The sequence below is a fragment of the Gracilinanus agilis genome, chromosome 3, assembly GCF_016433145.1.
Source record: "Gracilinanus agilis isolate LMUSP501 chromosome 3, AgileGrace, whole genome shotgun sequence".
Classification (NCBI taxonomy): Eukaryota; Metazoa; Chordata; class Mammalia; order Didelphimorphia; family Didelphidae; genus Gracilinanus; species Gracilinanus agilis.
In genome coordinates, this window is record NC_058132.1 from 26,100,688 (window position 1) to 26,122,754 (window position 22,067).

Here is a 22,067-nt window from a genome sequence, read left to right on the forward strand (position 1 = left end):
TTTCTTCTTCCCCAAACTGATAATTCATATCTTTTGACCTTCACTAGTTGGAGAATAGACCATATTCTTATAAAACAAACACACTTCTCTATAGAGTTGAAATATGAGGCCTTACTTTGAAAAACTGGCTATAAAATTTCTCCCCTCTTTTCTGCTTTCCTTTTAATCTTGGCTACATTGGTTTTATTTGTACACAATATTTTAAGTTAAATGTAAACCTTAAAAAATTGAAAAAAATTAATTTAATATTATCAAAATGATCCATTTATATCCCACAATGCTCTCTNTCATTGGAGATATTGGAAAGGGAATTCCTTTTCAAGAGTGGAGTGGATTGGAAGCCTTTGACATTCCTTTTAATTCTGAGATTCTTGAATTGTGGTCAGCAATGGTTCACTTCCCTTGGGGATGGAAAGGCCTATTCCAGATTTGACCACTCCAAGTTTTTCAAAATGCCTCAATTTCCAGGTGAAAGAAGAGAGACAGAGGCAGAGAGACAGAGAGGAAAAGAATGACAAAGAGACAGACAGACAGAAAGAGGGGGGGCAGAGAGAGAGAGAGAGAGAGAGAGAGAGAGAGAGAGAGAGAGAGAGAGAGAGAGAGAGAAGGGGAGAGGAGATACAAAGAAACAGAGACAGGCAAAGAGAGATAGTGTCTCAGAGGTGGGCAGGAACAGTGGCAGGTGTAGTGGAGGTGTGGCAGAGACGTTGCAGAGTCTTGGATCCTATTTCATAGGGATGCCCCACATGCCATAGGTGGGGGTGGAGAGTGGTGATCAGGGAGGGACCTTGATGGGCAGGGAGGTCACTTCCCTGGGGAGTGGAACTGCTGTCACCCTGCAGGAGTGGAAGTTAGGGAGGGGGGAAAGGGCGAGCTAGGGCGGGGCCTTCCTCCTGGACCTGCTTATAGGCTTGCTGGGGGAACACTGCCAGGCAAAGCTCCGGCTATGGATTCTGGGTTGCTTCTTCTTCTGGCTGCCCTTCTTGGGCTCCTGCTCTTCCTGACACGGGGTACTCCTTCTTCCAGAAGAGGCCACCTCCCACCTGGCCCGAAACCTTTGCCCCTTTTGGGCAATGTGCTGCAGATGGACCGTCGTGGACTCCTGAAATCCTTTCTGGCGGTGAGGACTGGCAGAACTATGTGGTTGGGCACACCTGGGTTCCTGGGAGCACTTGGGGGTAGTAGTGATGCTGCCTGCCTCAGTTTCTCTAAGATCCTTCCTTAACCACTTTGAAATTACTCACTGGAAAGGAAATGGGGGAGAGGATAGTGAACTTCTAGGACCTTCCTTGGAGATCCAGTGAAGTTTCTTCTTTAACCCTTTTGTCTTGGAATACGTGCTCTGAGATGGGTCACTGGGAGGATTTTCTGGGCCCCTCTTCAGCCCCTGTGAGAAGCCTTCTAATTCAGTTCCCCTCCTGGCTATCTCTAGGAATAAGTGCTTTGAGCGCAATCATATTCAGTAATGGTGAGAAGGAAGGGTTAGGTTTTTTCTGGAGGAAGTGGATCCTCTAGAAGTGGGGAAGCGGAGTGAGAAAAAGAATTGATTCACTCCTATTTTCTTTTTTATTTCCTCTCTGGTGAGATACAAGCATTTTGAGATCTATCATAGAAAATGGCATGTGGGTATTGGATTTGAGAGCCTGAAAGAATTTTTATTGATGGTGATGGTGGTGGGGAGGGGAGAGTCCCATTGATGCCCTGTTTCTATTTCCCTCCATTCTTGCTTCTTTGAAAAAAAAAAAAAAGAGTTCATTGTGATCCTTCAGAGGGAAGGGAAGTCGAAGCCTGGATTTCTTGGAGCTTTTCAAGGATGAGGTGAAGGAGGATATCTCCAGTTCTGCCTACCTCAGTTTTCTTTTGGGGAAGGAGGTAAAGAAAGGAGGGAAGTTAGAAATTGTGCACCAGACCTTCAGCAATGCCTTCCCTATGGATGGGAGCATGGATGATATGGAGATGAACATAATGACATCTGGATTCCATGTTGTTCTCCCACTGCCCACCAGGAACAGTCACTACAGTTCTGTCCAACCACCCCAACCCAGACTCCTTGCAAGGGGATCCAGGGACAAGGTGAAGTTTGAAGGGAAGTCTAAGGAGGGGAAAGGAGACTTTGATCTTTTGTTTCTTCTCCTTTTAAATGTTTTATTGTCTTCCCCCTTCTCTCAATATTCTGTTTGTTACATTTTGAGTTCTAAGTTGTCTCTCTCCACTTTCCCTCCCAACCCCACATTAGAGAAGACCAACCATCAATGTAGAATGTAGAACCATGCAGTATATACTTCCATGTATCAGTTCTTTCTCTGGAGGTGGAGAGCATTTTCCTTCATAAACTCTTCACAGTTGATTTGAACGTTCATATTAATCAAAATAACTTAGTCATTTAGTTACTCTCCAAACAATATTGCTGTTATTATATTCAACATGATCTTGGTTCTGCTTATTTTGCTCTTTGTTATTTTATGCATGTCTTTCCATGTTTTTCTAAAATCAACCTGTTCATCATTTCTTACAGCACAGCCATATTCCATTACAATTATACATCACAATTTCCCCAATTGATGGGCATCCCCTCTCTTTCCAGTTCTTTGCCACCACAAAGAGAACTGCTATAAATATTTTAGAATATATGTTTTTTTTCTTCTTCCCTGATCATCTTGGGAAACAGACTTAAGAGTGGTAAAGTTGGGTCAAAGGGTACACCCAGTTTTATAACCCATTGGGCATAATTCCAAATCTCTCTCCAAAATGCCTGGATCAGTTTGAAGCTCCAGCAACAGTATGTTAGTGTCCTCATTATTCCAACATTTATTATTGTTACTTTCTATCATTTTAGATAATCTTATAAGTGTGACATAGCACCTCAGCACTATTCAAATTCATAATTATTTAGAGCATTTTTTCACATGACTATATATATATATATGTATATATATATATTATTTCTTCTTCCCCAAACTGATAATTCATATCTTTTGACCTTCACTAGTTGGAGAATAGACCATATTCTTATAAAACAAACACACTTCTCTATAGAGTTGAAATATGAGGCCTTACTTTGAAAAACTGGCTATAAAATTTCTCCCCTCTTTTCTGCTTTCCTTTTAATCTTGGCTACATTGGTTTTATTTGTACACAATATTTTAAGTTAAATGTAAACCTTAAAAAATTGAAAAAAATTAATTTAATATTATCAAAATGATCCATTTATATCCCACAATGCTCTCTCTTATTTTCATAAATTCCTCTTTTATCCATAAGTTAGATAGGTAATTTATCCCACTCTCTTCTAATTTACTTATGATGTTTCCCTTTATTTTTAGGTCATGTTTTGATCTTATCTTGGCAAGTGATAATATCATTTTATGCCTAGTTTCTGCCAGACTGCTTTCTAGTTTTCCCAGCAATTTTTACCAAATACTGAGTTCTTATTCCCAAAACTTAGATCTTAATATTTATCAAACACAAGGTTACTATAATAATTTACACCGTGTATTGTATCTACTCAATTCCACTGATCCACCATTTTGTTTCTTAGCCAGGACCAGATAGTTTTGATAATGATTTGCTTATTATACAGTTTAAGATTTGGTATTCCTTTTACATTTTCTATTAATTCCTTTCATATTCTTGGCCTTTTGTTCTTTCAAATGAAATTTAAAAATTATTTCTTCTCACTCAAAAAAGTAATAGCTGGTAGTTCAAGTAAATTTGTTTAAGTAGCCTTGTCATTTTTTTTTAAAACCCTCACCTTCCGTCTTGGAGTCAATACTGTGTATTGGCTCCAAGGCAGAAGAGTGGTAAGGGCTAGGAAATGGGGGTCAAGTGACTTGCCCAGGGTCACATGGATGGGAAGTGTCTGAGGTCAGATTTGAGCCTTGTCATTTTTATTATGTTGGTTTAGTTATTTCTTTCTGTCTCTCTGTCTCTCTTTCTCTGTCTCTGTCTCTCTCTCCCCAAAAGACTTGAAGTCAAACAAAGCAAATCAGAAACACTGGAGACTTAACTTCTAGAAGAAGATATGGGCAGCCAGGGATGGGGGGAGGAGGATAATCTTGTCCTTTGAGCAGCTCCTCCAACATGTCTGACCAGATCACCAACAATTTACTTGACTACCAGTGAAGCATTGGGCTAGATCCTAGAGAGAAGAACTTCCCTGCCTCTGGTGCTTAGTTGGCAGGGTGGGATGGGAGTGGGGGAGTGGTTTTAGGTATAATCTTAGAAGTATAGACAATTAGAGCTAAAAGGGCCTTTAGATTATAGAATGTCAGACTTAGGTGGGTTCTCTGAATGTAGATGAAAGAATGTCAAAGCTGAAAGAGATCTTGGAATATAGACTATCAAGAGATGGGAGGGATCTCAAGACAGGGATGTTAAGAGTTGAGAGGAACCTTAGAATACAGAACTTAAAAGGTTAGAGCTAAAAGGGGCCATATAGAAATACATCCCCCTCTGTTTTATAGAGGGGGAGTCTAGAGCCCAGAGTGGAAGACTAGGAACAATAGATGGACACTAGAAGTTTGGTTCTGGAGAATGCATTGTGCCAATTGGGATTTAATGGGATGGGTTTTTTTTTCATAGCTTCGGGACAAGTATGGGGATGTATTTACCATCTTCCTGGGCTCTCGACCTGTGGTTGTGCTATGTGGACCTGAGGCTGTGAAGGAGGCCCTGGTGGAGAAGGCTGAGGAGTTCAGTGGTCGAGGACCCATCGCCATGGTTGATTCAGTCTTTCAGGGGCATGGTGAGTTGGACAGACTATGGCAGGGTTTGGGGAAGAGAGGCAAGGTGGTGGTTGGGATTGAGGAAGGAGGGACTTCATACTCTGAGGCTCAGAGGAGACTGGTAGGGCTAAAGATAAAGAGAGGAGGATCTAGGTAGATAGGAAAGGCAGATTAGAATGGAGGAATTAAGAAGTCTAGGGAAGAGAGATTTGAAGAAGGAGGAATGTAAGTAGGGCAGAATCTCAAATCTTATCCTCCTTTTTCCCTTAGGGGTTATCTTTTCCAATGGAAATACATGGAAGACTTTGCGAAGATTCTCTCTGGCTACCCTCCGGGATTTTGGGATGGGAAAGAGAAGCATTGAAGAACGGATCCAGGATGAGGCTCAGTGCCTGGTGGAGGAACTCCAGAAGTCCAGGGGTGAGGAAATTATGCAGTCATATTTAGAAACAGATCTAGAGAGTGCTAAAGACTCATCGAGAGAGAAGCACCCAAAGATACCTACTGAGACCTGTACAGATAGGTCTAGAGACAGAAAGTTTAGAAAGGGAACAACAACCTGACTATCAAGGAAGCAGGATTCAGACTAGACCCTGGGGGAGGGGAGAAATTTCCCTTCCATAGAGCTGATTTGGGGTGGAGTGGCGGTGATTGTAGGGATAATCTTAGAAGCATAGAAAATATACAGAGGTAGAAACATGGAGAGCAAGAAGCAGATAGGAATGAAGATGGAGAGGTTCTGGAGACAGGGGTACTTCCCACTGACTTCCTGAACCCTTTCTTTTCTCCCATCCCCTTCCCTCCTTTTCTGTCTATCCTTTATCCAGGATCCTTGATGGATCCCACCTTCCTCTTCCACTCCATCACGGCCAACATCATTTGCTCCATTGTATTCGGTGAACGTTTCTCCTATCATGATGACCAGTTTCAGGAGCTGTTGAACAAATTCAATGAAACATTTACCCTTGCTAGCTCTGTCTGGGGCCAGGTAGGGCTTGGAGCTAAAGGGAGAGCATGACACTGGGAGAGAGGAAAAAGAGGACACAGAAGGAGGCAAGAATAGAAGACACTGCAGGGGACAAAGGGAGGGGAGGATGCAGGGAGCAGGCACACTGCTGGGATGACAGGAGGGTGGATCAGGTTTGGAGGAGTCCAGGGACCTATGGAAGTCAGGAGGCTCATCCTATTCTATCTTTTCCACTTCCCCCACATCAGCTGTTTGAGCTGTTTTCCAGCTTCCTAAAGTTCTTCCCTGGTCCACATCGGCGCTGTCAGAGCAATCTGGAGTTCATCAATGCCTACATTGCAGACAATGTGGAGAAGCACAGACAGAGTCTGGATCCCAGTGCCCCCCGAGATTTCATTGATGTATACTTGCTCCGAATGGAGAAGGTGGGGCAATTCCTTTCCCTATCAAGTACTGCACATTTTGTGGTGTGTGTGTGTGTGTGTGTGTGTGTGTGTGTGTGTGTGTGTGTGTGTGTGAAAGACAGAGATGGGGAGAAAGAGAGGTAGGGAAGGAGAGAGAAAAATAAATCCAATTGTTTTCTTGGTGAAATTTGGTGGCCAGAATCCCTTCTTCTGTTGGGTAGAGACTGAGACAAGGAGACAAGCTGAGGGATTTTGATGAAAAGAAAGGGAACTATATAGAGAGAATAGGACAAAGGATGGGAGATAGGGAAAGAAAATGTGATTGAAAAGAAAGGAAGGATAAACAGAGTGAGAAAAAAAGAGCCAGAGAGGGCTCTCCCAAGGTTCTATCTGCCCTGAGACCTTTCTCTGTCTCTATCTCTCTCCCTCTCTCCCTCTCTCCCTCCCTCCCTCTCTCTCTTCCTCCATCTCTGTCTTTGAGTGTCTGACCACTTCTATGTAGAGATGCTGAGGGAAATCTAGGGAGGCCCTCATTTCTCTTCTGAGCTCCAGCTCCACATTTCCAAGTGCATGCTGGACAGCTCCTCCCACAGCTGTGATCCCACACACACCTCAGATTGGAAATTCTGTTACTAGATTGTAGGCACCTTGAAGACAGGTACTATCTTTTGCCTTTTTGGTTTCTTTACTGCTTAGCCCAATACATGGCACATAGTAGGTGCTTTATAAATGTTTATTTTTTATTTTTTTTAAACCCTTAACTTCCGTGTATTGGCTCATAGGTGGAAGAGTGGTAAGGGTGGGCAATGGGGGTCAAGTGACTTGCCCAGGGTCACACAGCTGGGAAGTGTCTGAGGCCGGATTTGAACCTAGGACCTCCCGTCTCTAGGCCTGACTCTCAATCCACTGAGCTACCCAGCTGCCCCCTATAAATGTTTTTTGAATGAAAGAATGTCCAAAAAAGGACCTTACATCCCCCCCTTCCTCTCCCTAACCTATCCATCCTCCAATCTTCTGTGATTCTTTTGAAAGCATCACTTTTCCAATTTTCACTGTTTGTAAACTCAGTCAACCTTGACCCTTAATTATCTCTCATGTCCCTCATCCAATCAGTTCCAGATCTTATAATTTCTCCTTCAGTGACAACTCAGTACTAAGTGTTCCCTTGGTTCCTCTCCTATGGCCTTTACTCTAGTTCAAGTCCTTAGCACCTCTCACCTTGTTGAGTGCAATAGCTATTTAATTAGCCTTTCTACTTCTAATCATCTCTCTCTCTCTAATCTGGTCTCTGGTCAATAAACATTTTACACTTTATTTTTTTCTAAGTTTACTGAAAAATCTTATTTTAATCAAAAAGTGACATAACAGGGCTGAGAAGAATTCTACAAATCATTCTGTTGGTATTTTAGGATGGACTCCAGATTTTTCTGCCAGGTAATTAAAAAAATTCATATGTGAAAATTTCACAGTACTGTAGACTCCACCTAAACTAATTAATGGTGGTTGAAAATAAGATTCCCCAGGCAAAACTTCTCATGTTACTTGGTCACAACTCACAATTCTGAAGAAAAAATTTGTGTTAGTAAAGCTCTGATGTAAAAATCAAATAATCAAGCAGCAATATTTGACATGCAGCATAGGGTCTTCCATGACATTATTTATGAAGTTTGAATCTGTTTATGTTACAACAAATTGAATACAGATGACTTTGTAATTAAGTCAATTTTTTAATCTGTCATTTTTTATGTAGTGACAGATTTAATCTTTTTGGTCATACATTTCCTTCATCTTTGGTTTTCTTAGATTTTTTTCTTTTAATATTTGTGTTTTGGACTCTTTTTGAATTCTAACACAGTGCCTGTGTATTTCTTGGGTTTTTAAAAAATGTTTCTTGTGCCCCCCTCACCCCCATTTTCCTTCTTCTTGCAGTTCTGATTTTCTACTAAGTTAGCATTGCTGCTGTAACTTCATGTTGGCTTCCAGGAAGGGTTATGATCCCTTTAACTCTAACTTATTATACCTATTTGGCCAACTATTGTTGTGTCCAGGATCTCTTTAGCTTTTTCTGCCATCTTATCTTTCAGTTCAATAAACATTTAGTAAGTACTTTAGTGCACCAGGCACTGTACTAAGCACTAGGAACACAAAAGGGGCAAAAAGACAGGCTCTGCCTTCAAGGAGCTTGTAATCAAATGAATCCCCGCAGATGCCAAATTGATATTCTGAAAACATAGAAGTGACTATTTCTGTCCTCTATTCAAGAACCTTCAGGGCTTCCTATTGCCCTTAGAATAAAGTAAAACCCCTTTAACTTGGCATGTATAGCTCTACACAATCTGATTCTCTTTTCATTTATCTCTTACTTTGTTCCCCTTTGAAATTCCTATTCTAGTCAAACTGGCCTTCATACTCTCCTTTTTATATTCACAGGATATTTCATACCTTGCCTTTCTTTGTACAAGCCGTGCCCCATTTCTAGAATGCCCTCCCTCCTCTTGTATGCTTCATTGAATTCCTAGTTAGCTTCAAAGCTCAGCTCAGGTGTCACTTCCTTCATGAGGGGTTTCCTACTGCCCCTAGTTATTCATGTTATCACCTTCTTGAAGTGACTTCATAATACTTTATATATAGTACTTTGTGTATCTATCCATCCATCTATCTATCTATCTATCTATCTATCTATCTATCTATCTATCTATCTATCTATCTATCTATCTATCCATCCATCCATCCATGTATCCATTCATCTATCTATCTATCTATCTATCTATCTATCTATCTATCTATCTATCTATCTATCTATCTATCTATCTATATTTCTGTATATGTCTTATGCCTCTTATGCCCTGGTGGAGTCTAAACTCCCCAGAAGAAGGGATTGTTTTGTCTTTATAGGCTCAGTGTCTGATATGATATGTTCTACTTGGTAACGCAATAAATGCTAGTTGAATTGAACTGAGAGAGGCAGGGTGGTTCAGAAAAAAGAGCATTAAATCTGGGTTGAAATTCCACCTTTACCATTTACTATCTATATGACCTATATAGGCAAGTCATTTGTCTTCTCTAGAACTCAGTTTCCTCATCTGTTAAACTGAGGGATTTGGACTAGATGTCCTCTAAGGTCCTTTCTTGTTCTAGATCTATGGTCCTAGAAATAATAGGACCATAGGAGAGAGAAGAGACAGAAATGGAGGGAGATAGGGAAAGATGAACAGAATGAGAAGGGAAAAGGCATGAGGAGAGAAAAACAGAAGAGACAGAGAAAGACATGGTGTGAGGGGGTGAAGTTGACAGCAAAGGAGATCACGAGAGCCAGAAGTAGAGACAGAGGATGAGACAGATAGGTGGAGGGAGACAAAGGAAGAGAATGTAGTCAGAAGGACAGAAGGAGGAAGAAACAGAAAGAGAAAAAAAGGAGGGAGAGACAGAAAAAGACCAATTTGGAAGGATTTAGAAAGAACCAAAAACTAAATGATTGAACCTTAGTGATAGAAGGCTAAGAGAAAGGAATATTCAGGAATATGGATGGAGAGACTCTGAGGATAAACTATCATCTTCTCCTTCCCTAACTGTATTTCTCCGTACATTTCTCCTTCTTTTCCCTAGGAAAAGGGAATCTCTGGCACTGAGTTCCACCACAAAAACCTCATCCTCACTGTTTTGTCACTGTTCTTTGCGGGCACTGAGACAACCAGCACCACCTTGCGCTATGGCTTACTTATGCTTCTCAAATACCCCTCAGTGGCAGGTGGGTAAATGGGGCAGCTCCAGGGAGTGATCCTTCTGTGCAGAGATTGATGCTAAGCAAAGGTTTTGAGTGGAGGTGGGGACCAGGTAGAGGGACAGAGCCTATTATAATTGGTAGCAAGAAAACAGACTAAAGAACACTTTTCTTCAGCCTAAATTCCCAAGTCTCCATCTCTGGCAAAAGACTCTGAGAAATGACTCAAAGGGTGAAGGACATATAGTCATTTTCCCTAACTGTGTCCTATGCTTTGGATAATGTTTAACAGCTCAAACTCTCTCATTGGGAAGCTATCATCCAAGGACTATTCTGGTCACTTTACCTGTTTTTATCTCAGCTTCCTCATCTGTAAAGTGGGATAATAATAGTATCTACCTTGTAGAGTTGTTGTGAAGTTTGAATGAGGTAATATTTTCAAAGTGTTTAGCACATAGTCTATGCTTACTAAATGTTTATTCCCTTCCTTCCTTCAATCCTCCCGATAGTAGCAAACATATTTGGAAATCATATTTCTACATCTTTTGTATATTTATATTGACAATCAGAAAATTGTGAGAAAATATTATTTTTGTTGCATATATGATGACCTTTTATGATGTTAACATAGGAGACTCTTTTTTTTAGAGGACAACTTTTAAAGCAACCTTTTCCTCTAGGAAATCAAATTCCTTTTTTTAAATATACCAGAAATAAGGATAATGAGATTTTCTATTCTCTATACCTTTCAGTAAGCTGTGTGACTACAGGTGTTATGCTCTGTGATATTGTTTTAGAATTATTCCTTAATTACATTATTATCAATAATGCTTTTGTTGTTGTATTTTATTTTTATTCTTATTTTAATTTTGAATATTTTCCCATAGTTACATGTTTCATGTTCTTTTCTTCTCCCCCAAACTCCTCCACCTCCCTGTAGCCTATGCACAATTCCACTGGGTTTTACATGTATCAATCAATAATACTTTTGATACAGAGGTAGACTCTTCTCAAGAAGACTTTGTAGGTCTGAGAAAGTAGGTGTATGGGTTGGTGGTTCTGAAAACATCTGGATCACATTTTTGGATAATAGCAATATCCATGAGTTTTTTCTACCAGATATTTAGAATCTTTATTTTGTCTTGAGACTTCTGAAATTAATTCCTTAACACTCTCAAAATTGTATTGTCTGCTGCATAGCCCTCTTCTATGTATATACTTAGTCTAGTCCGGCTGCTCTTTTTGTCTTAGTGACACTTTTAATTCTTCATGCTAGTCTTTTCCTGCTCAAAATACCTTGCATTTGGTTGATATCTATTCTCTTTATATTTATTCTGTATACTCTTACATTGATTTCTTGTAGTCTCCTCTATTACGATGTAAGTTCTTTGTAAATGAGGATGCCTTATGTATTGTATCCCTAGTACCCTGAACAGAGTAAGCACAATAGATATTTCTTAATTATAATAATTAATATTCTTAATTGATTGAATAAGAACTGTGATATGAGAATATGTATGAGATGCCTCAATTTTCACTGATGGAGAAAATTGTCATAGAAATATCAATAGATCATTTCCATTTTTTTTGGTCCTTGTATTTCTATTTTCATCCTCATATACTCTTAAGCTTGATCTTGGCTGGGTTTCATACAAAACTGTCTTTTAACTCATCATTTCTTCTAGCTCTTTTATGAGTTGATGCTGCTCATAATCTTCAATATTTTCCTCAGTAATATTGGGAAATAAGATTATATTCTAAACAAACATTGACCTGGGGTGTCACAGCTCTCTGCCTGTCAGGTACAGTAAGTTTTTTGGGATAGTTTTTATGACCTCCTGGGTTCCTAGTTGTGGTGATTAATTAACATTGTTTCAATTTGCACAAAACATGTTGTTAGTCCGTGTAAGTGTCTGTTTCTTTATCAGTTTCTCATTATTTAATATCAATAGCTTGCTAAAATAGGTTGTATCAGAACTATTTTTAATGATATACTCTATTTTATCCTTATTTTCATTCTTCTAATACAATGTTGCTTTGATCTTTTTCTAACAAATAGATGGTCTGACTTGCCATAGGAAGTGAATTTAGAAATAATGCTCACATTGATCATTTCATTTCTGAGAGAAATAGGCAGTTTCATTTTTTGTGATGTTATTCAGTGTGTCCCATTTTCATAATTTATTGATATGTAAACATAAAGTTTCTATGTATTTTACAAGTTTTGACCTCTTTGAAAAAACCAACTCTAGCAATTTCTCTCTGAGATCTCATGAGTTTCCCTCCATTTAGCTAAAATTTCCCTTTGTCTTCTTACTTTATTTATAGAAAGAATGTTCCTAATTGAATTTCTCTAGGTGTGTGTTAACTTGTGGGTCGCAGAACAAAAAAGTCACTCAGATTACCAACAATTAGGTTGGTAGATGATCTAAATATTGTGTCGGTTCTTAGTACCTGCTGGTCCTTTCCCCACCATTACTCCACAGAAGGTGAAAAGGATCCCATGGGGTTGAGTATGATTTTGAATTTTTGCTTTCTCTTTGTTCAAAGAATTTATCACCAAGTGACCAGTTTCCTGGTGTTGAGACTATGTCCAGGCTGGTCTTAACCTTTCTGGGTCCTCAATTTTTTCATTCTTTTGGTTTCAAACCTATAATCCTATTAAATAAAGCAGAAATATTCCTTGATATGAATTTATAATTATCCTTAGAGGCATTTATTTATTCATGAATACATTTTTAGACTCATTCAATCAAGCTCATGCGAATATATTAGTAGACCCAGGATAGACCCCTTTGGGACTATCTAATAACTAATTAATTATTTTATTCTTTAGAGATTTATTCAGAATGCAGAAGTTTTCTAGACAAGTCAGGCATGACTCACTCTTAGATAAACAATTCTGTTTTTTCCCATTTAATTGAAATTGTGTTTCTTCATTTAATGAAGGGGTTGGAATAGATATTGTCTATGAACCCTTCCAGGTCTGACATTCAATCTTCTGTGTTCTGAGAATGCTTAGAATTCTAATTTCCCACTTTTGTGTTCTTTTAAATAGTAGTATTTTCATAAAGACAAAATAGGAGCCCCAAATTACCTAATAACTAATCAATACATCAAAGAAGTCTATAAATATGTGCAATGTGCAATATTTGTGGACCTCTCACCCTTGCAAAGGGGTGTCTCTTCTTTTGAGTCATTCTTGTTCTTTATAATTTTGCAATATTAATTTTTGAATTTTTTGCATGTTATTTCCATTTCCATTGTTAGAGTCATTGTGCATTTTTTTTTGTTCTGCTTACTTTACTCTTGATCAGTTCATAGAGTTCTTCCTATGAATCTCTGTATTCAACACACTCACCATTTCTTACAGCACAGTAATATTCCATTATATTCATGGGCCACAATTTGTTTAACTACTCCCCAGTCAATGGACATCTACTTTGTTTCTAATTCTTTGTTATCATAAAAAGTGCTGCAATGAATATTTTGGAGTATATGAGGACTTTCTTCTTATTAATGGATTTCTTGGAGTTTAAGCCTATTCATGAGATCTCAGGTTCAAATGGTATGGATATTTTAGTAATTTTATTTACATAATTTCAAATTACTTATTTTTTATTTTTTGCCAATTACATGTAATAACAAATTTCCACATAAGTTTTCCTAAGTTATATGATTGAACATCTCTCCCGCTTTCCCTTCCCTTTTCCCTCTCAGTGCTGGCAATTTTATTGATTAATTATGGAAAATTTTCCATGGCTACATGATTCATATTCATTCCCTCCTCTCCTCCCTCCCCCTCCCATAGCCAATGCACAATCCCACTGGATTTTACATGTGTCATCATTCAAGACCTATTTCCAAATTATTGATATTTGCATTAGGGTGATAATTTAGAGTCTGCTTTCCCAGTCATATCCCCATCGACCCATGTGGTCAGTTTATGCTCCCACAATTCTTTCTCTGGATGTGGATAGTGATCTTTCTCATAAGTCCCTCAGAAATGTTTTGGATCATTGCTGCTAGTACAGAAGTCCATTACAATCGATTGTGTATCTGTCTCTGTGTATATGGTTCTTCTGGTTCTGCTCCTTTCACTGCATCAATTCCTGGAGGTTGTTCCAGTTCACATGGAGTTCCTCCAGTTCATTATTCCTTTTAGCACAATAGTATTCCATCACCAACAGAAACCACAATTTGTTCAGCCATTCTCCAATTGAAGGGCATCCCTTCGTTTTTCAATTGTTTTTGCCACCACAAAGAACGTGGCTATAAATATTTTTGTACAAGTTTTTTTCCCTGTCTCTTTGGGGTACAAACCCAGCAGTGGTTTGTTGGATCCAAGGGTAGGCGGTCTTTTAAAGCCCTTGGGGCATAGTTCCAAATCTGGCCGATGATTCTATCTGGATTATACATGAATTATCATGCAAAACATATTTCCATATTGTTCTTTTTTGTAATTGGAAAATCTGACAAAGCCACCCCTCCCCCCCAACATAAATCCAAATACACAAGTGAAAAATCGGATGTTTTCATCTGCATTCTGACTCCAACAGTTCTTTCTCTGGAGGTGAATAGCATTCTTTGTTCTAAGTCCCCCAGAATTGTCTTGGATCATTGTATTGCCAGTAATAGTTAAGTCTATCACAGTTGATCATTCCACAATATTGCTGTTACTGTGTCCAATGTTAAAATTACTTCTGAAAATGGTTGTACTGATTCACAGCCCCATCAACAATGAACTAGAGTGCCTGTTTTATCACAACTCCTTCTACTTTGACTACTGCCATTTTTTGTCATTTTTACCAATATGCAGGGCATTTGGTGAAATCTAAGGATTGTTTTGATTTGCATTTCTCTTATTATTAGTGATTTGGAACTTTCTTTCATGTGATAGTTAATAGTTTGTAAATCTTTTGAGAACTATACTTTGTCCATGTATCCAGTGGGGAATGATTTTCATTTTCCTCTGTTCTAACGTCCCTTTGTTTTTAACATTCTAAATTTTATGTTTTAATTGCCCTGAGAAAACTATTATTCTATTTCTGTGCTCTAATGTCCCTCCAAGCTCTAAAATTCTCTGTTCCAAGGACCCTTTCAACTCTGACATTCTAAATTTTAAGGTGCCTCCCAGTCTGACATTCTGTGTTGCACATTTTAGAAACTTTCTAGCTTTGACTTGCTAAATTCTTGGCTCTATCTAGTCCAACTATCAATAATATGGAATTTGGTCTTGATCAATGATACATGTAAAACCCAGTGGAATTGTGCATCAGCTAAGGGGGGTTAGGAAGATTTGGGGGAGAGGGAAAGAACATGAAACATGTAACTATGGGAAAATATTAAAAATAAAAATAAAAAAATAAATTCTAGGCCCTAAGGTCTAAGAGAGGTGCATATCCAGTGGAAGAAATTATTTGGAGGTAGTAAAGATTTAAGGTTTACAATGAGACAAATAGTAGTTGGCATATAAGAAAAGCCAGAGTTAGAACTAATGAGTCAAAATTAAAGACAGACATTTCAGTTGAATATAAGGAAGAATTTTCTTTGCCTTTTTCTATTTCTTTAAATTTTAAAAATAAAAGCATTATTGATACTTTAGAAAAATTGTCATTTCTTCATCAGACTGATGGCAAGACCATGACATTCCCTAGTCTGCCGGTTCTCAGTTTTCCCTCTGGGACCCTTTCCATTAAGTGAGTTCACATGTCCCTTCTTCTGTCCCCAGAGAAAGTCCAAGATGAGATTGNATAGACCCCTTTGGGACTATCTAATAACTAATTAATTATTTTATTCTTTAGAGATTTATTCAGAATGCAGAAGTTTTCTAGACAAGTCAGGCATGACTCACTCTTAGATAAACAATTCTGTTTTTTCCCATTTAATTGAAATTGTGTTTCTTCATTTAATGAAGGGGTTGGAATAGATATTGTCTATGAACCCTTCCAGGTCTGACATTCAATCTTCTGTGTTCTGAGAATGCTTAGAATTCTAATTTCCCACTTTTGTGTTCTTTTAAATAGTAGTATTTTCATAAAGACAAAATAGGAGCCCCAAATTACCTAATAACTAATCAATACATCAAAGAAGTCTATAAATATGTGCAATGTGCAATATTTGTGGACCTCTCACCCTTGCAAAGGGGTGTCTCTTCTTTTGAGTCATTCTTGTTCTTTATAATTTTGCAATATTAATTTTTGAATTTTTTGCATGTTATTTCCATTTCCATTGTTAGAGTCATTGTGCATTTTTTTTTGTTCTGCTTACTTTACTCTTGATCAGTTCATAGAGTTCTTCCTATGAATCTCTGTATTCAACACACTCACCATTTCTTACAGCACAGTAATATTCCATTATATTCATGGGCCACAATTTGTTTAACTACTCCCCAGTCAATGGACATCTACTTTGTTTCTAATTCTTTGTTATCATAAAAAGTGCTGCAATGAATATTTTGGAGTATATGAGGACTTTCTTCTTATTAATGGATTTCTTGGAGTTTAAGCCTATTCATGAGATCTCAGGTTCAAATGGTATGGATATTTTAGTAATTTTATTTACATAATTTCAAATTACTTATTTTTTATTTTTTGCCAATTACATGTAATAACAAATTTCCACATAAGTTTTCCTAAGTTATATGATTGAACTTCTCTCCTGCTTTCCCTTCCCTTTTCCCTCTCAGTGCTGGCAATTTTATTGATTAATTATGGAAAATTTTCCATGGCTACATGATTCATATTCATTCCCTCCTCTCCTCCCTCCCCCTCCCATAGCCAATGCACAATCCCACTGGATTTTACATGTGTCATCATTCAAGACCTATTTCCAAATTATTGATATTTGCATTAGGGTGATAATTTAGAGTCTGCTTTCCCAGTCATATCCCCATCGACCCATGTGGTCAGTTTATGCTCCCACAATTCTTTCTCTGGATGTGGATAGTGATCTTTCTCATAAGTCCCTCAGAAATGTTTTGGATCATTGCTGCTAGTACAGAAGTCCATTACAATCGATTGTGTATCTGTCTCTGTGTATATGGTTCTTCTGGTTCTGCTCCTTTCACTGCATCAATTCCTGGAGGTTGTTCCAGTTCACATGGAGTTCCTCCAGTTCATTATTCCTTTTAGCACAATAGTATTCCATCACCAACAGAAACCACAATTTGTTCAGCCATTCTCCAATTGAAGGGCATCCCTTCGTTTTTCAATTGTTTTTGCCACCACAAAGAACGTGGCTATAAATATTTTTGTACAAGTTTTTTTCCCTGTCTCTTTGGGGTACAAACCCAGCAGTGGTTTGTTGGATCCAAGGGTAGGCGGTCTTTTAAAGCCCTTGGGGCATAGTTCCAAATCTGGCCGATGATTCTATCTGGATTATACATGAATTATCATGCAAAACATATTTCCATATTGTTCTTTTTTGTAATTGGAAAATCTGACAAAGCCACCCCTCCCCCCCAACATAAATCCAAATACACAAGTGAAAAATCGGATGTTTTCATCTGCATTCTGACTCCAACAGTTCTTTCTCTGGAGGTGAATAGCATTCTTTGTTCTAAGTCCCCCAGAATTGTCTTGGATCATTGTATTGCCAGTAATAGTTAAGTCTATCACAGTTGATCATTCCACAATATTGCTGTTACTGTGTCCAATGTTAAAATTACTTCTGAAAATGGTTGTACTGATTCACAGCCCCATCAACAATGAACTAGAGTGCCTGTTTTATCACAACTCCTTCTACTTTGACTACTGCCATTTTTTGTCATTTTTACCAATATGCAGGGCATTTGGTGAAATCTAAGGATTGTTTTGATTTGCATTTCTCTTATTATTAGTGATTTGGAACTTTCTTTCATGTGATAGTTAATAGTTTGTAAATCTTTTGAGAACTATACTTTGTCCATGTATCCAGTGGGGAATGATTTTCATTTTCCTCTGTTCTAACGTCCCTTTGTTTTTAACATTCTAAATTTTATGTTTTAATTGCCCTGAGAAAACTATTATTCTATTTCTGTGCTCTAATGTCCCTCCAAGCTCTAAAATTCTCTGTTCCAAGGACCCTTTCAACTCTGACATTCTAAATTTTAAGGTGCCTCCCAGTCTGACATTCTGTGTTGCACATTTTAGAAACTTTCTAGCTTTGACTTGCTAAATTCTTGGCTCTATCTAGTCCAACTATCAATAATATGGAATTTGGTCTTGATCAATGATACATGTAAAACCCAGTGGAATTGTGCATCAGCTAAGGGGGGTTAGGAAGATTTGGGGGAGAGGGAAAGAACATGAAACATGTAACTATGGGAAAATATTAAAAATAAAAATAAAAAAATAAATTCTAGGCCCTAAGGTCTAAGAGAGGTGCATATCCAGTGGAAGAAATTATTTGGAGGTAGTAAAGATTTAAGGTTTACAATGAGACAAATAGTAGTTGGCATATAAGAAAAGCCAGAGTTAGAACTAATGAGTCAAAATTAAAGACAGACATTTCAGTTGAATATAAGGAAGAATTTTCTTTGCCTTTTTCTATTTCTTTAAATTTTAAAAATAAAAGCATTATTGATACTTTAGAAAAATTGTCATTTCTTCATCAGACTGATGGCAAGACCATGACATTCCCTAGTCTGCCGGTTCTCAGTTTTCCCTCTGGGACCCTTTCCATTAAGTGAGTTCACATGTCCCTTCTTCTGTCCCCAGAGAAAGTCCAAGATGAGATTGACCAGGTGATTGGGAGAAACCGTACTCCAGAAATCAAGGATCGAGCCAAAATGCCCTACACAGAAGCTGTCATCTATGAGATCCAGAGATTCAGTGACCTCATCCCTATGAGTGTGCCCCATTGTGTGACTCAGGACACCTCCTTCAGGGGCTACCTCATTCCCAAGGTGAGACCTGTAGCATCCCCAGGATCTTTTGAGCTGCTCAGTTCTAATTCTTGTACAGGAACTCAAGGTTCCATGGAATCCATGACCTTGGAGGTCTTCATCCTAGATTGGGGCTTGCCTGCATCCCTTAGAACATAAAATATCAAACCTGTAAGGGTACTTATAACATAGAACATTGAATATTAGAGTTCTAAGGGCTCTGAGAATATAGAACAGAAAACACTAGAGGTGAAGGGACTTGGAACAAAGATAGATAATGCTACATTTCTGAGGGTTCTTAGGCCATTGAGTAAAGATTTCCAGAGTTAGAAAGAATAGAAAATAGAATGCTGTTTCCTCTGCAGGGGACTCTAGAGATCTATTTCAAGGCACTCTTCTAATAGAGGAAGAAATTGAAATCTAGATGGAAAAAAATTTAGCAATAAGACTGTATCCACTTTAAAATAGACTTCACTCATTGATCCATTGTATATATTGAAAGTATGCCAAAGAAAAAGCCAGAGTCAGAATTTAGGTTTTAAAGAATACTAGAAGGTTGGTTAGTGCAGAATCCTATGACAGATATTTCCTCTCTATGCCTCAGTTTCCCCATCTCTACAGGAGGATTGTTGGACTAGATCAGTGATTCCCAAAGTGGGTGCCACCGCCCCCTGGTGGGTGCTGCAGTGATCCAGGGGGGCGGTGATGGCCACAGGTGCATTTATCTTTCCTATTAATTGCTATTAAAATTAAAAAAAATAATTTCCAGGGGGAGCTAAGTAATATTTTTTTTGGAAAGGGGGCGGTAGGCCAAAAAAGTTTGGGAACCACTGGACTAGATAAACTCTAAGCTTGTGATTTTATAGTCCCAGACTCTAACTTTCATTGGCCAATGGAAAATGATGGACAATATTCTCGCCTTTATCTTATTCGTCATGGGTCTAAGCTCTGCTGTACCTCAAGAGGCTGGCTTGGCCCAGCATCTCTGCAAACTCCAACCCTCATATGCCCTTGGCTCTAGGCCTTGCCTTTCCTTGGCATGGCTATGCTTGCTCAGGTTATGACCTGGATCTGGAAGGCCTTGATGGTCTGTCCTTAAGGGATGGGGAGATTCAGGAGAGCTCACTTTCTCCTTCTAGTAACACTTTCCTCTTGTGGCAGGGCACTGAAGTGTACCCTCTCCTGAGCACAGTCCTGCATGATCCCAAGCACTTTGAGAAGCCTTATGCTTTTGACCCCAATCATTTTTTGGATGCTCAGGGATCTGTGAAGAAGAATGAAGCTTTTATTCCCTTCTCTTCAGGTAAGCAATGTCCCCAAGGCCCATAAAGACTCTCCCTGGGGGCCTTTCCTCAATGATAGTCTGTCTTCAGGCTGACCAAGGGGGCTGAGGGTCCACTGAGAAATATGGGGGATATAGTATAAACTGGTACCTCAACGTCAAGGTCCATAGGTGTCCCCTCCTTACAGGCTACGCCTCTCTATGTTTATCTTCCTTTATCAAGGTGGCCAAAGGCAGAATATTGCAGAGCAAACAATCTCTTTCTCCTTCTGTTACTCTTCACCCAAAGCCTTCCACCCTGCTTCTCTACTTCGTTTCTTGGCTATTCTCACATGAATTTATTTTTCTAATATGCAGTGCCCTTCTGCTGCCTCTTCCATTCCTCTGGAACATGATGTACCCCACCCTTTAGATAACACATTTTGGGCCATGCATTCCATCTCTCCGGGCCTTAGAGTACCTGTGATATCAAATTTTGCTTCCTTGCATTGAGATCTCTTGCTTCTTCTATTACTTCATACATGGTGAATTTGTATCAGTCCTGTCATTTCCCCCAGAGTGGCCCTGGTCAAGTCACTTTCTTCTTCTAAGCCTCAGTTTCTTCACGTGTAAATGAGAGGCTTGAGCTAAAGAACTTCTGAAGTCCCTTCCAGCTGAAGACCTGTGACTCTAAATCATTCCACCTCCCTCGGCCTCAGTTTCCTCTTTTGCAAAATGAAGAATTTGGACTGGGTAGCTGCTGAGGTCCCTTTTAGCTCTCATCCACTGATTCTGTGGGAACTGGGAGAAAACCCTAGTGTTGCTGCTCTCATGAGGTAGTTGTGAAGAAAGTCTTTTGTGAGCTCCTGAGATGATCCTTGGCAGGTGGGGTATCCTTGGCAATGGCCTCCATGACACTCCTCTCTGTCTCCTTAGGAAAGCGAATCTGCCTGGGAGAGGGCATTGCCCGGATGGAGCTTTTCCTCTTCTTCACCACCATCCTACAGAACTTCTCTCTGAGCTCCTCTATGGTTCCTGCTGACATCGACCTCACCCCGAGGGAGAGTGGGGTGGGCACTGTACCTCCCACATACACGATTCAATTCCTCCCCCGCTGAAAGGTGCCAGGGCTGAGGCTGGAAGAAGCAGGCACTGGACCCTACTGTTACCAAGCCTGATAGCCCAGAAATCAACCAGAGCAGGGACTGGAGGGGGCATGGCACCATTTGCCACCTTCACACGAGGGAAACTTGAGCAGAGATGGGGTTCGAATTAGCTTAAGTTTCCTCCTCTATAAAATGAGTGGGTTGCCCTTAATAATAACCCCTTCAGTTCTAAACCTCCAAGGATCTAACTGACCAGAACATCCTCCCATCCTGAATGTTCCTCCCGTAGCCTAACGTCCTTCTTATGTGTGCACATCAGTCTGCAAGAGGGAGTCCGAACCGCCCTTCCTGCTCCTGTGTCTCTACTGGGTGATCATAAAGCCTTTTCTATACCTGTTCCAGGAGAGGGTATCAAGTCACATAACAGCAAAGCAAACAGAGTATTGGACAAGAAGCTAAGACCTAGATTCAAATCCCACCTGTGGCACTGACTTACTGAGCCTCGCAAGCAGAGAGAAAGAAGACCCTTCAGTTTTTACATCGCTGCAAATGGAAGATAATAATACCATAAGTACCAATCTCACAGGGAGGCTCTAAAATTCAAGTGAGATTATGCATGAAAAATGACATAATTTTTTTTAATGAGACTTTTGGTTTTGTGGATGGAAGGAACACATGATATATTCCTCAAATCTGCATTAGCTTTCAGCAAATGATCTCAGGGAGCTGCTGGAACCACCTCAGCTACAGGGACTTGTCCAGGATGAACCCTACCTGGATGGTCAGAGGCAAGCCTTGAACACATGTCTTCTGGTCTCTGAAGCCAGCTCTGTATCCATTCTGCTCATTAGACTCTCAAAAGGCTATATAAACATTAAATACCAGATATTCCAAGTCAGAAGGCACCTTGGAAAGTAGAATGCTGGAGGGCTTTTCTATTTATGGAAGGCAGAGTATGTGTGTGTGGGACGGGGGATGGAATTGGGAAATGAACTAGTCTAGTCCTCTCAAATGATTC

General features: G+C 39.3%; 1 protein-coding gene across 1 annotated transcript; it reads left to right on the forward strand.

The window, feature by feature from the left end:
* The first annotated feature begins 946 nt into the window (after positions 1-946).
* On the forward strand, positions 947-21,061 carry LOC123242991 (cytochrome P450 2B6-like). Its single transcript, XM_044671135.1, has 9 exons — positions 947-1,120; positions 4,582-4,744; positions 4,995-5,144; positions 5,552-5,712; positions 5,940-6,116; positions 9,702-9,843; positions 18,516-18,703; positions 19,844-19,985; positions 20,880-21,061. Exons 1-9 carry the CDS (start codon positions 947-949, stop codon positions 21,059-21,061), a joined length of 1,479 nt encoding a protein of 492 aa, XP_044527070.1.
* The last annotated feature ends 1,006 nt before the right edge of the window (positions 21,062-22,067 follow it).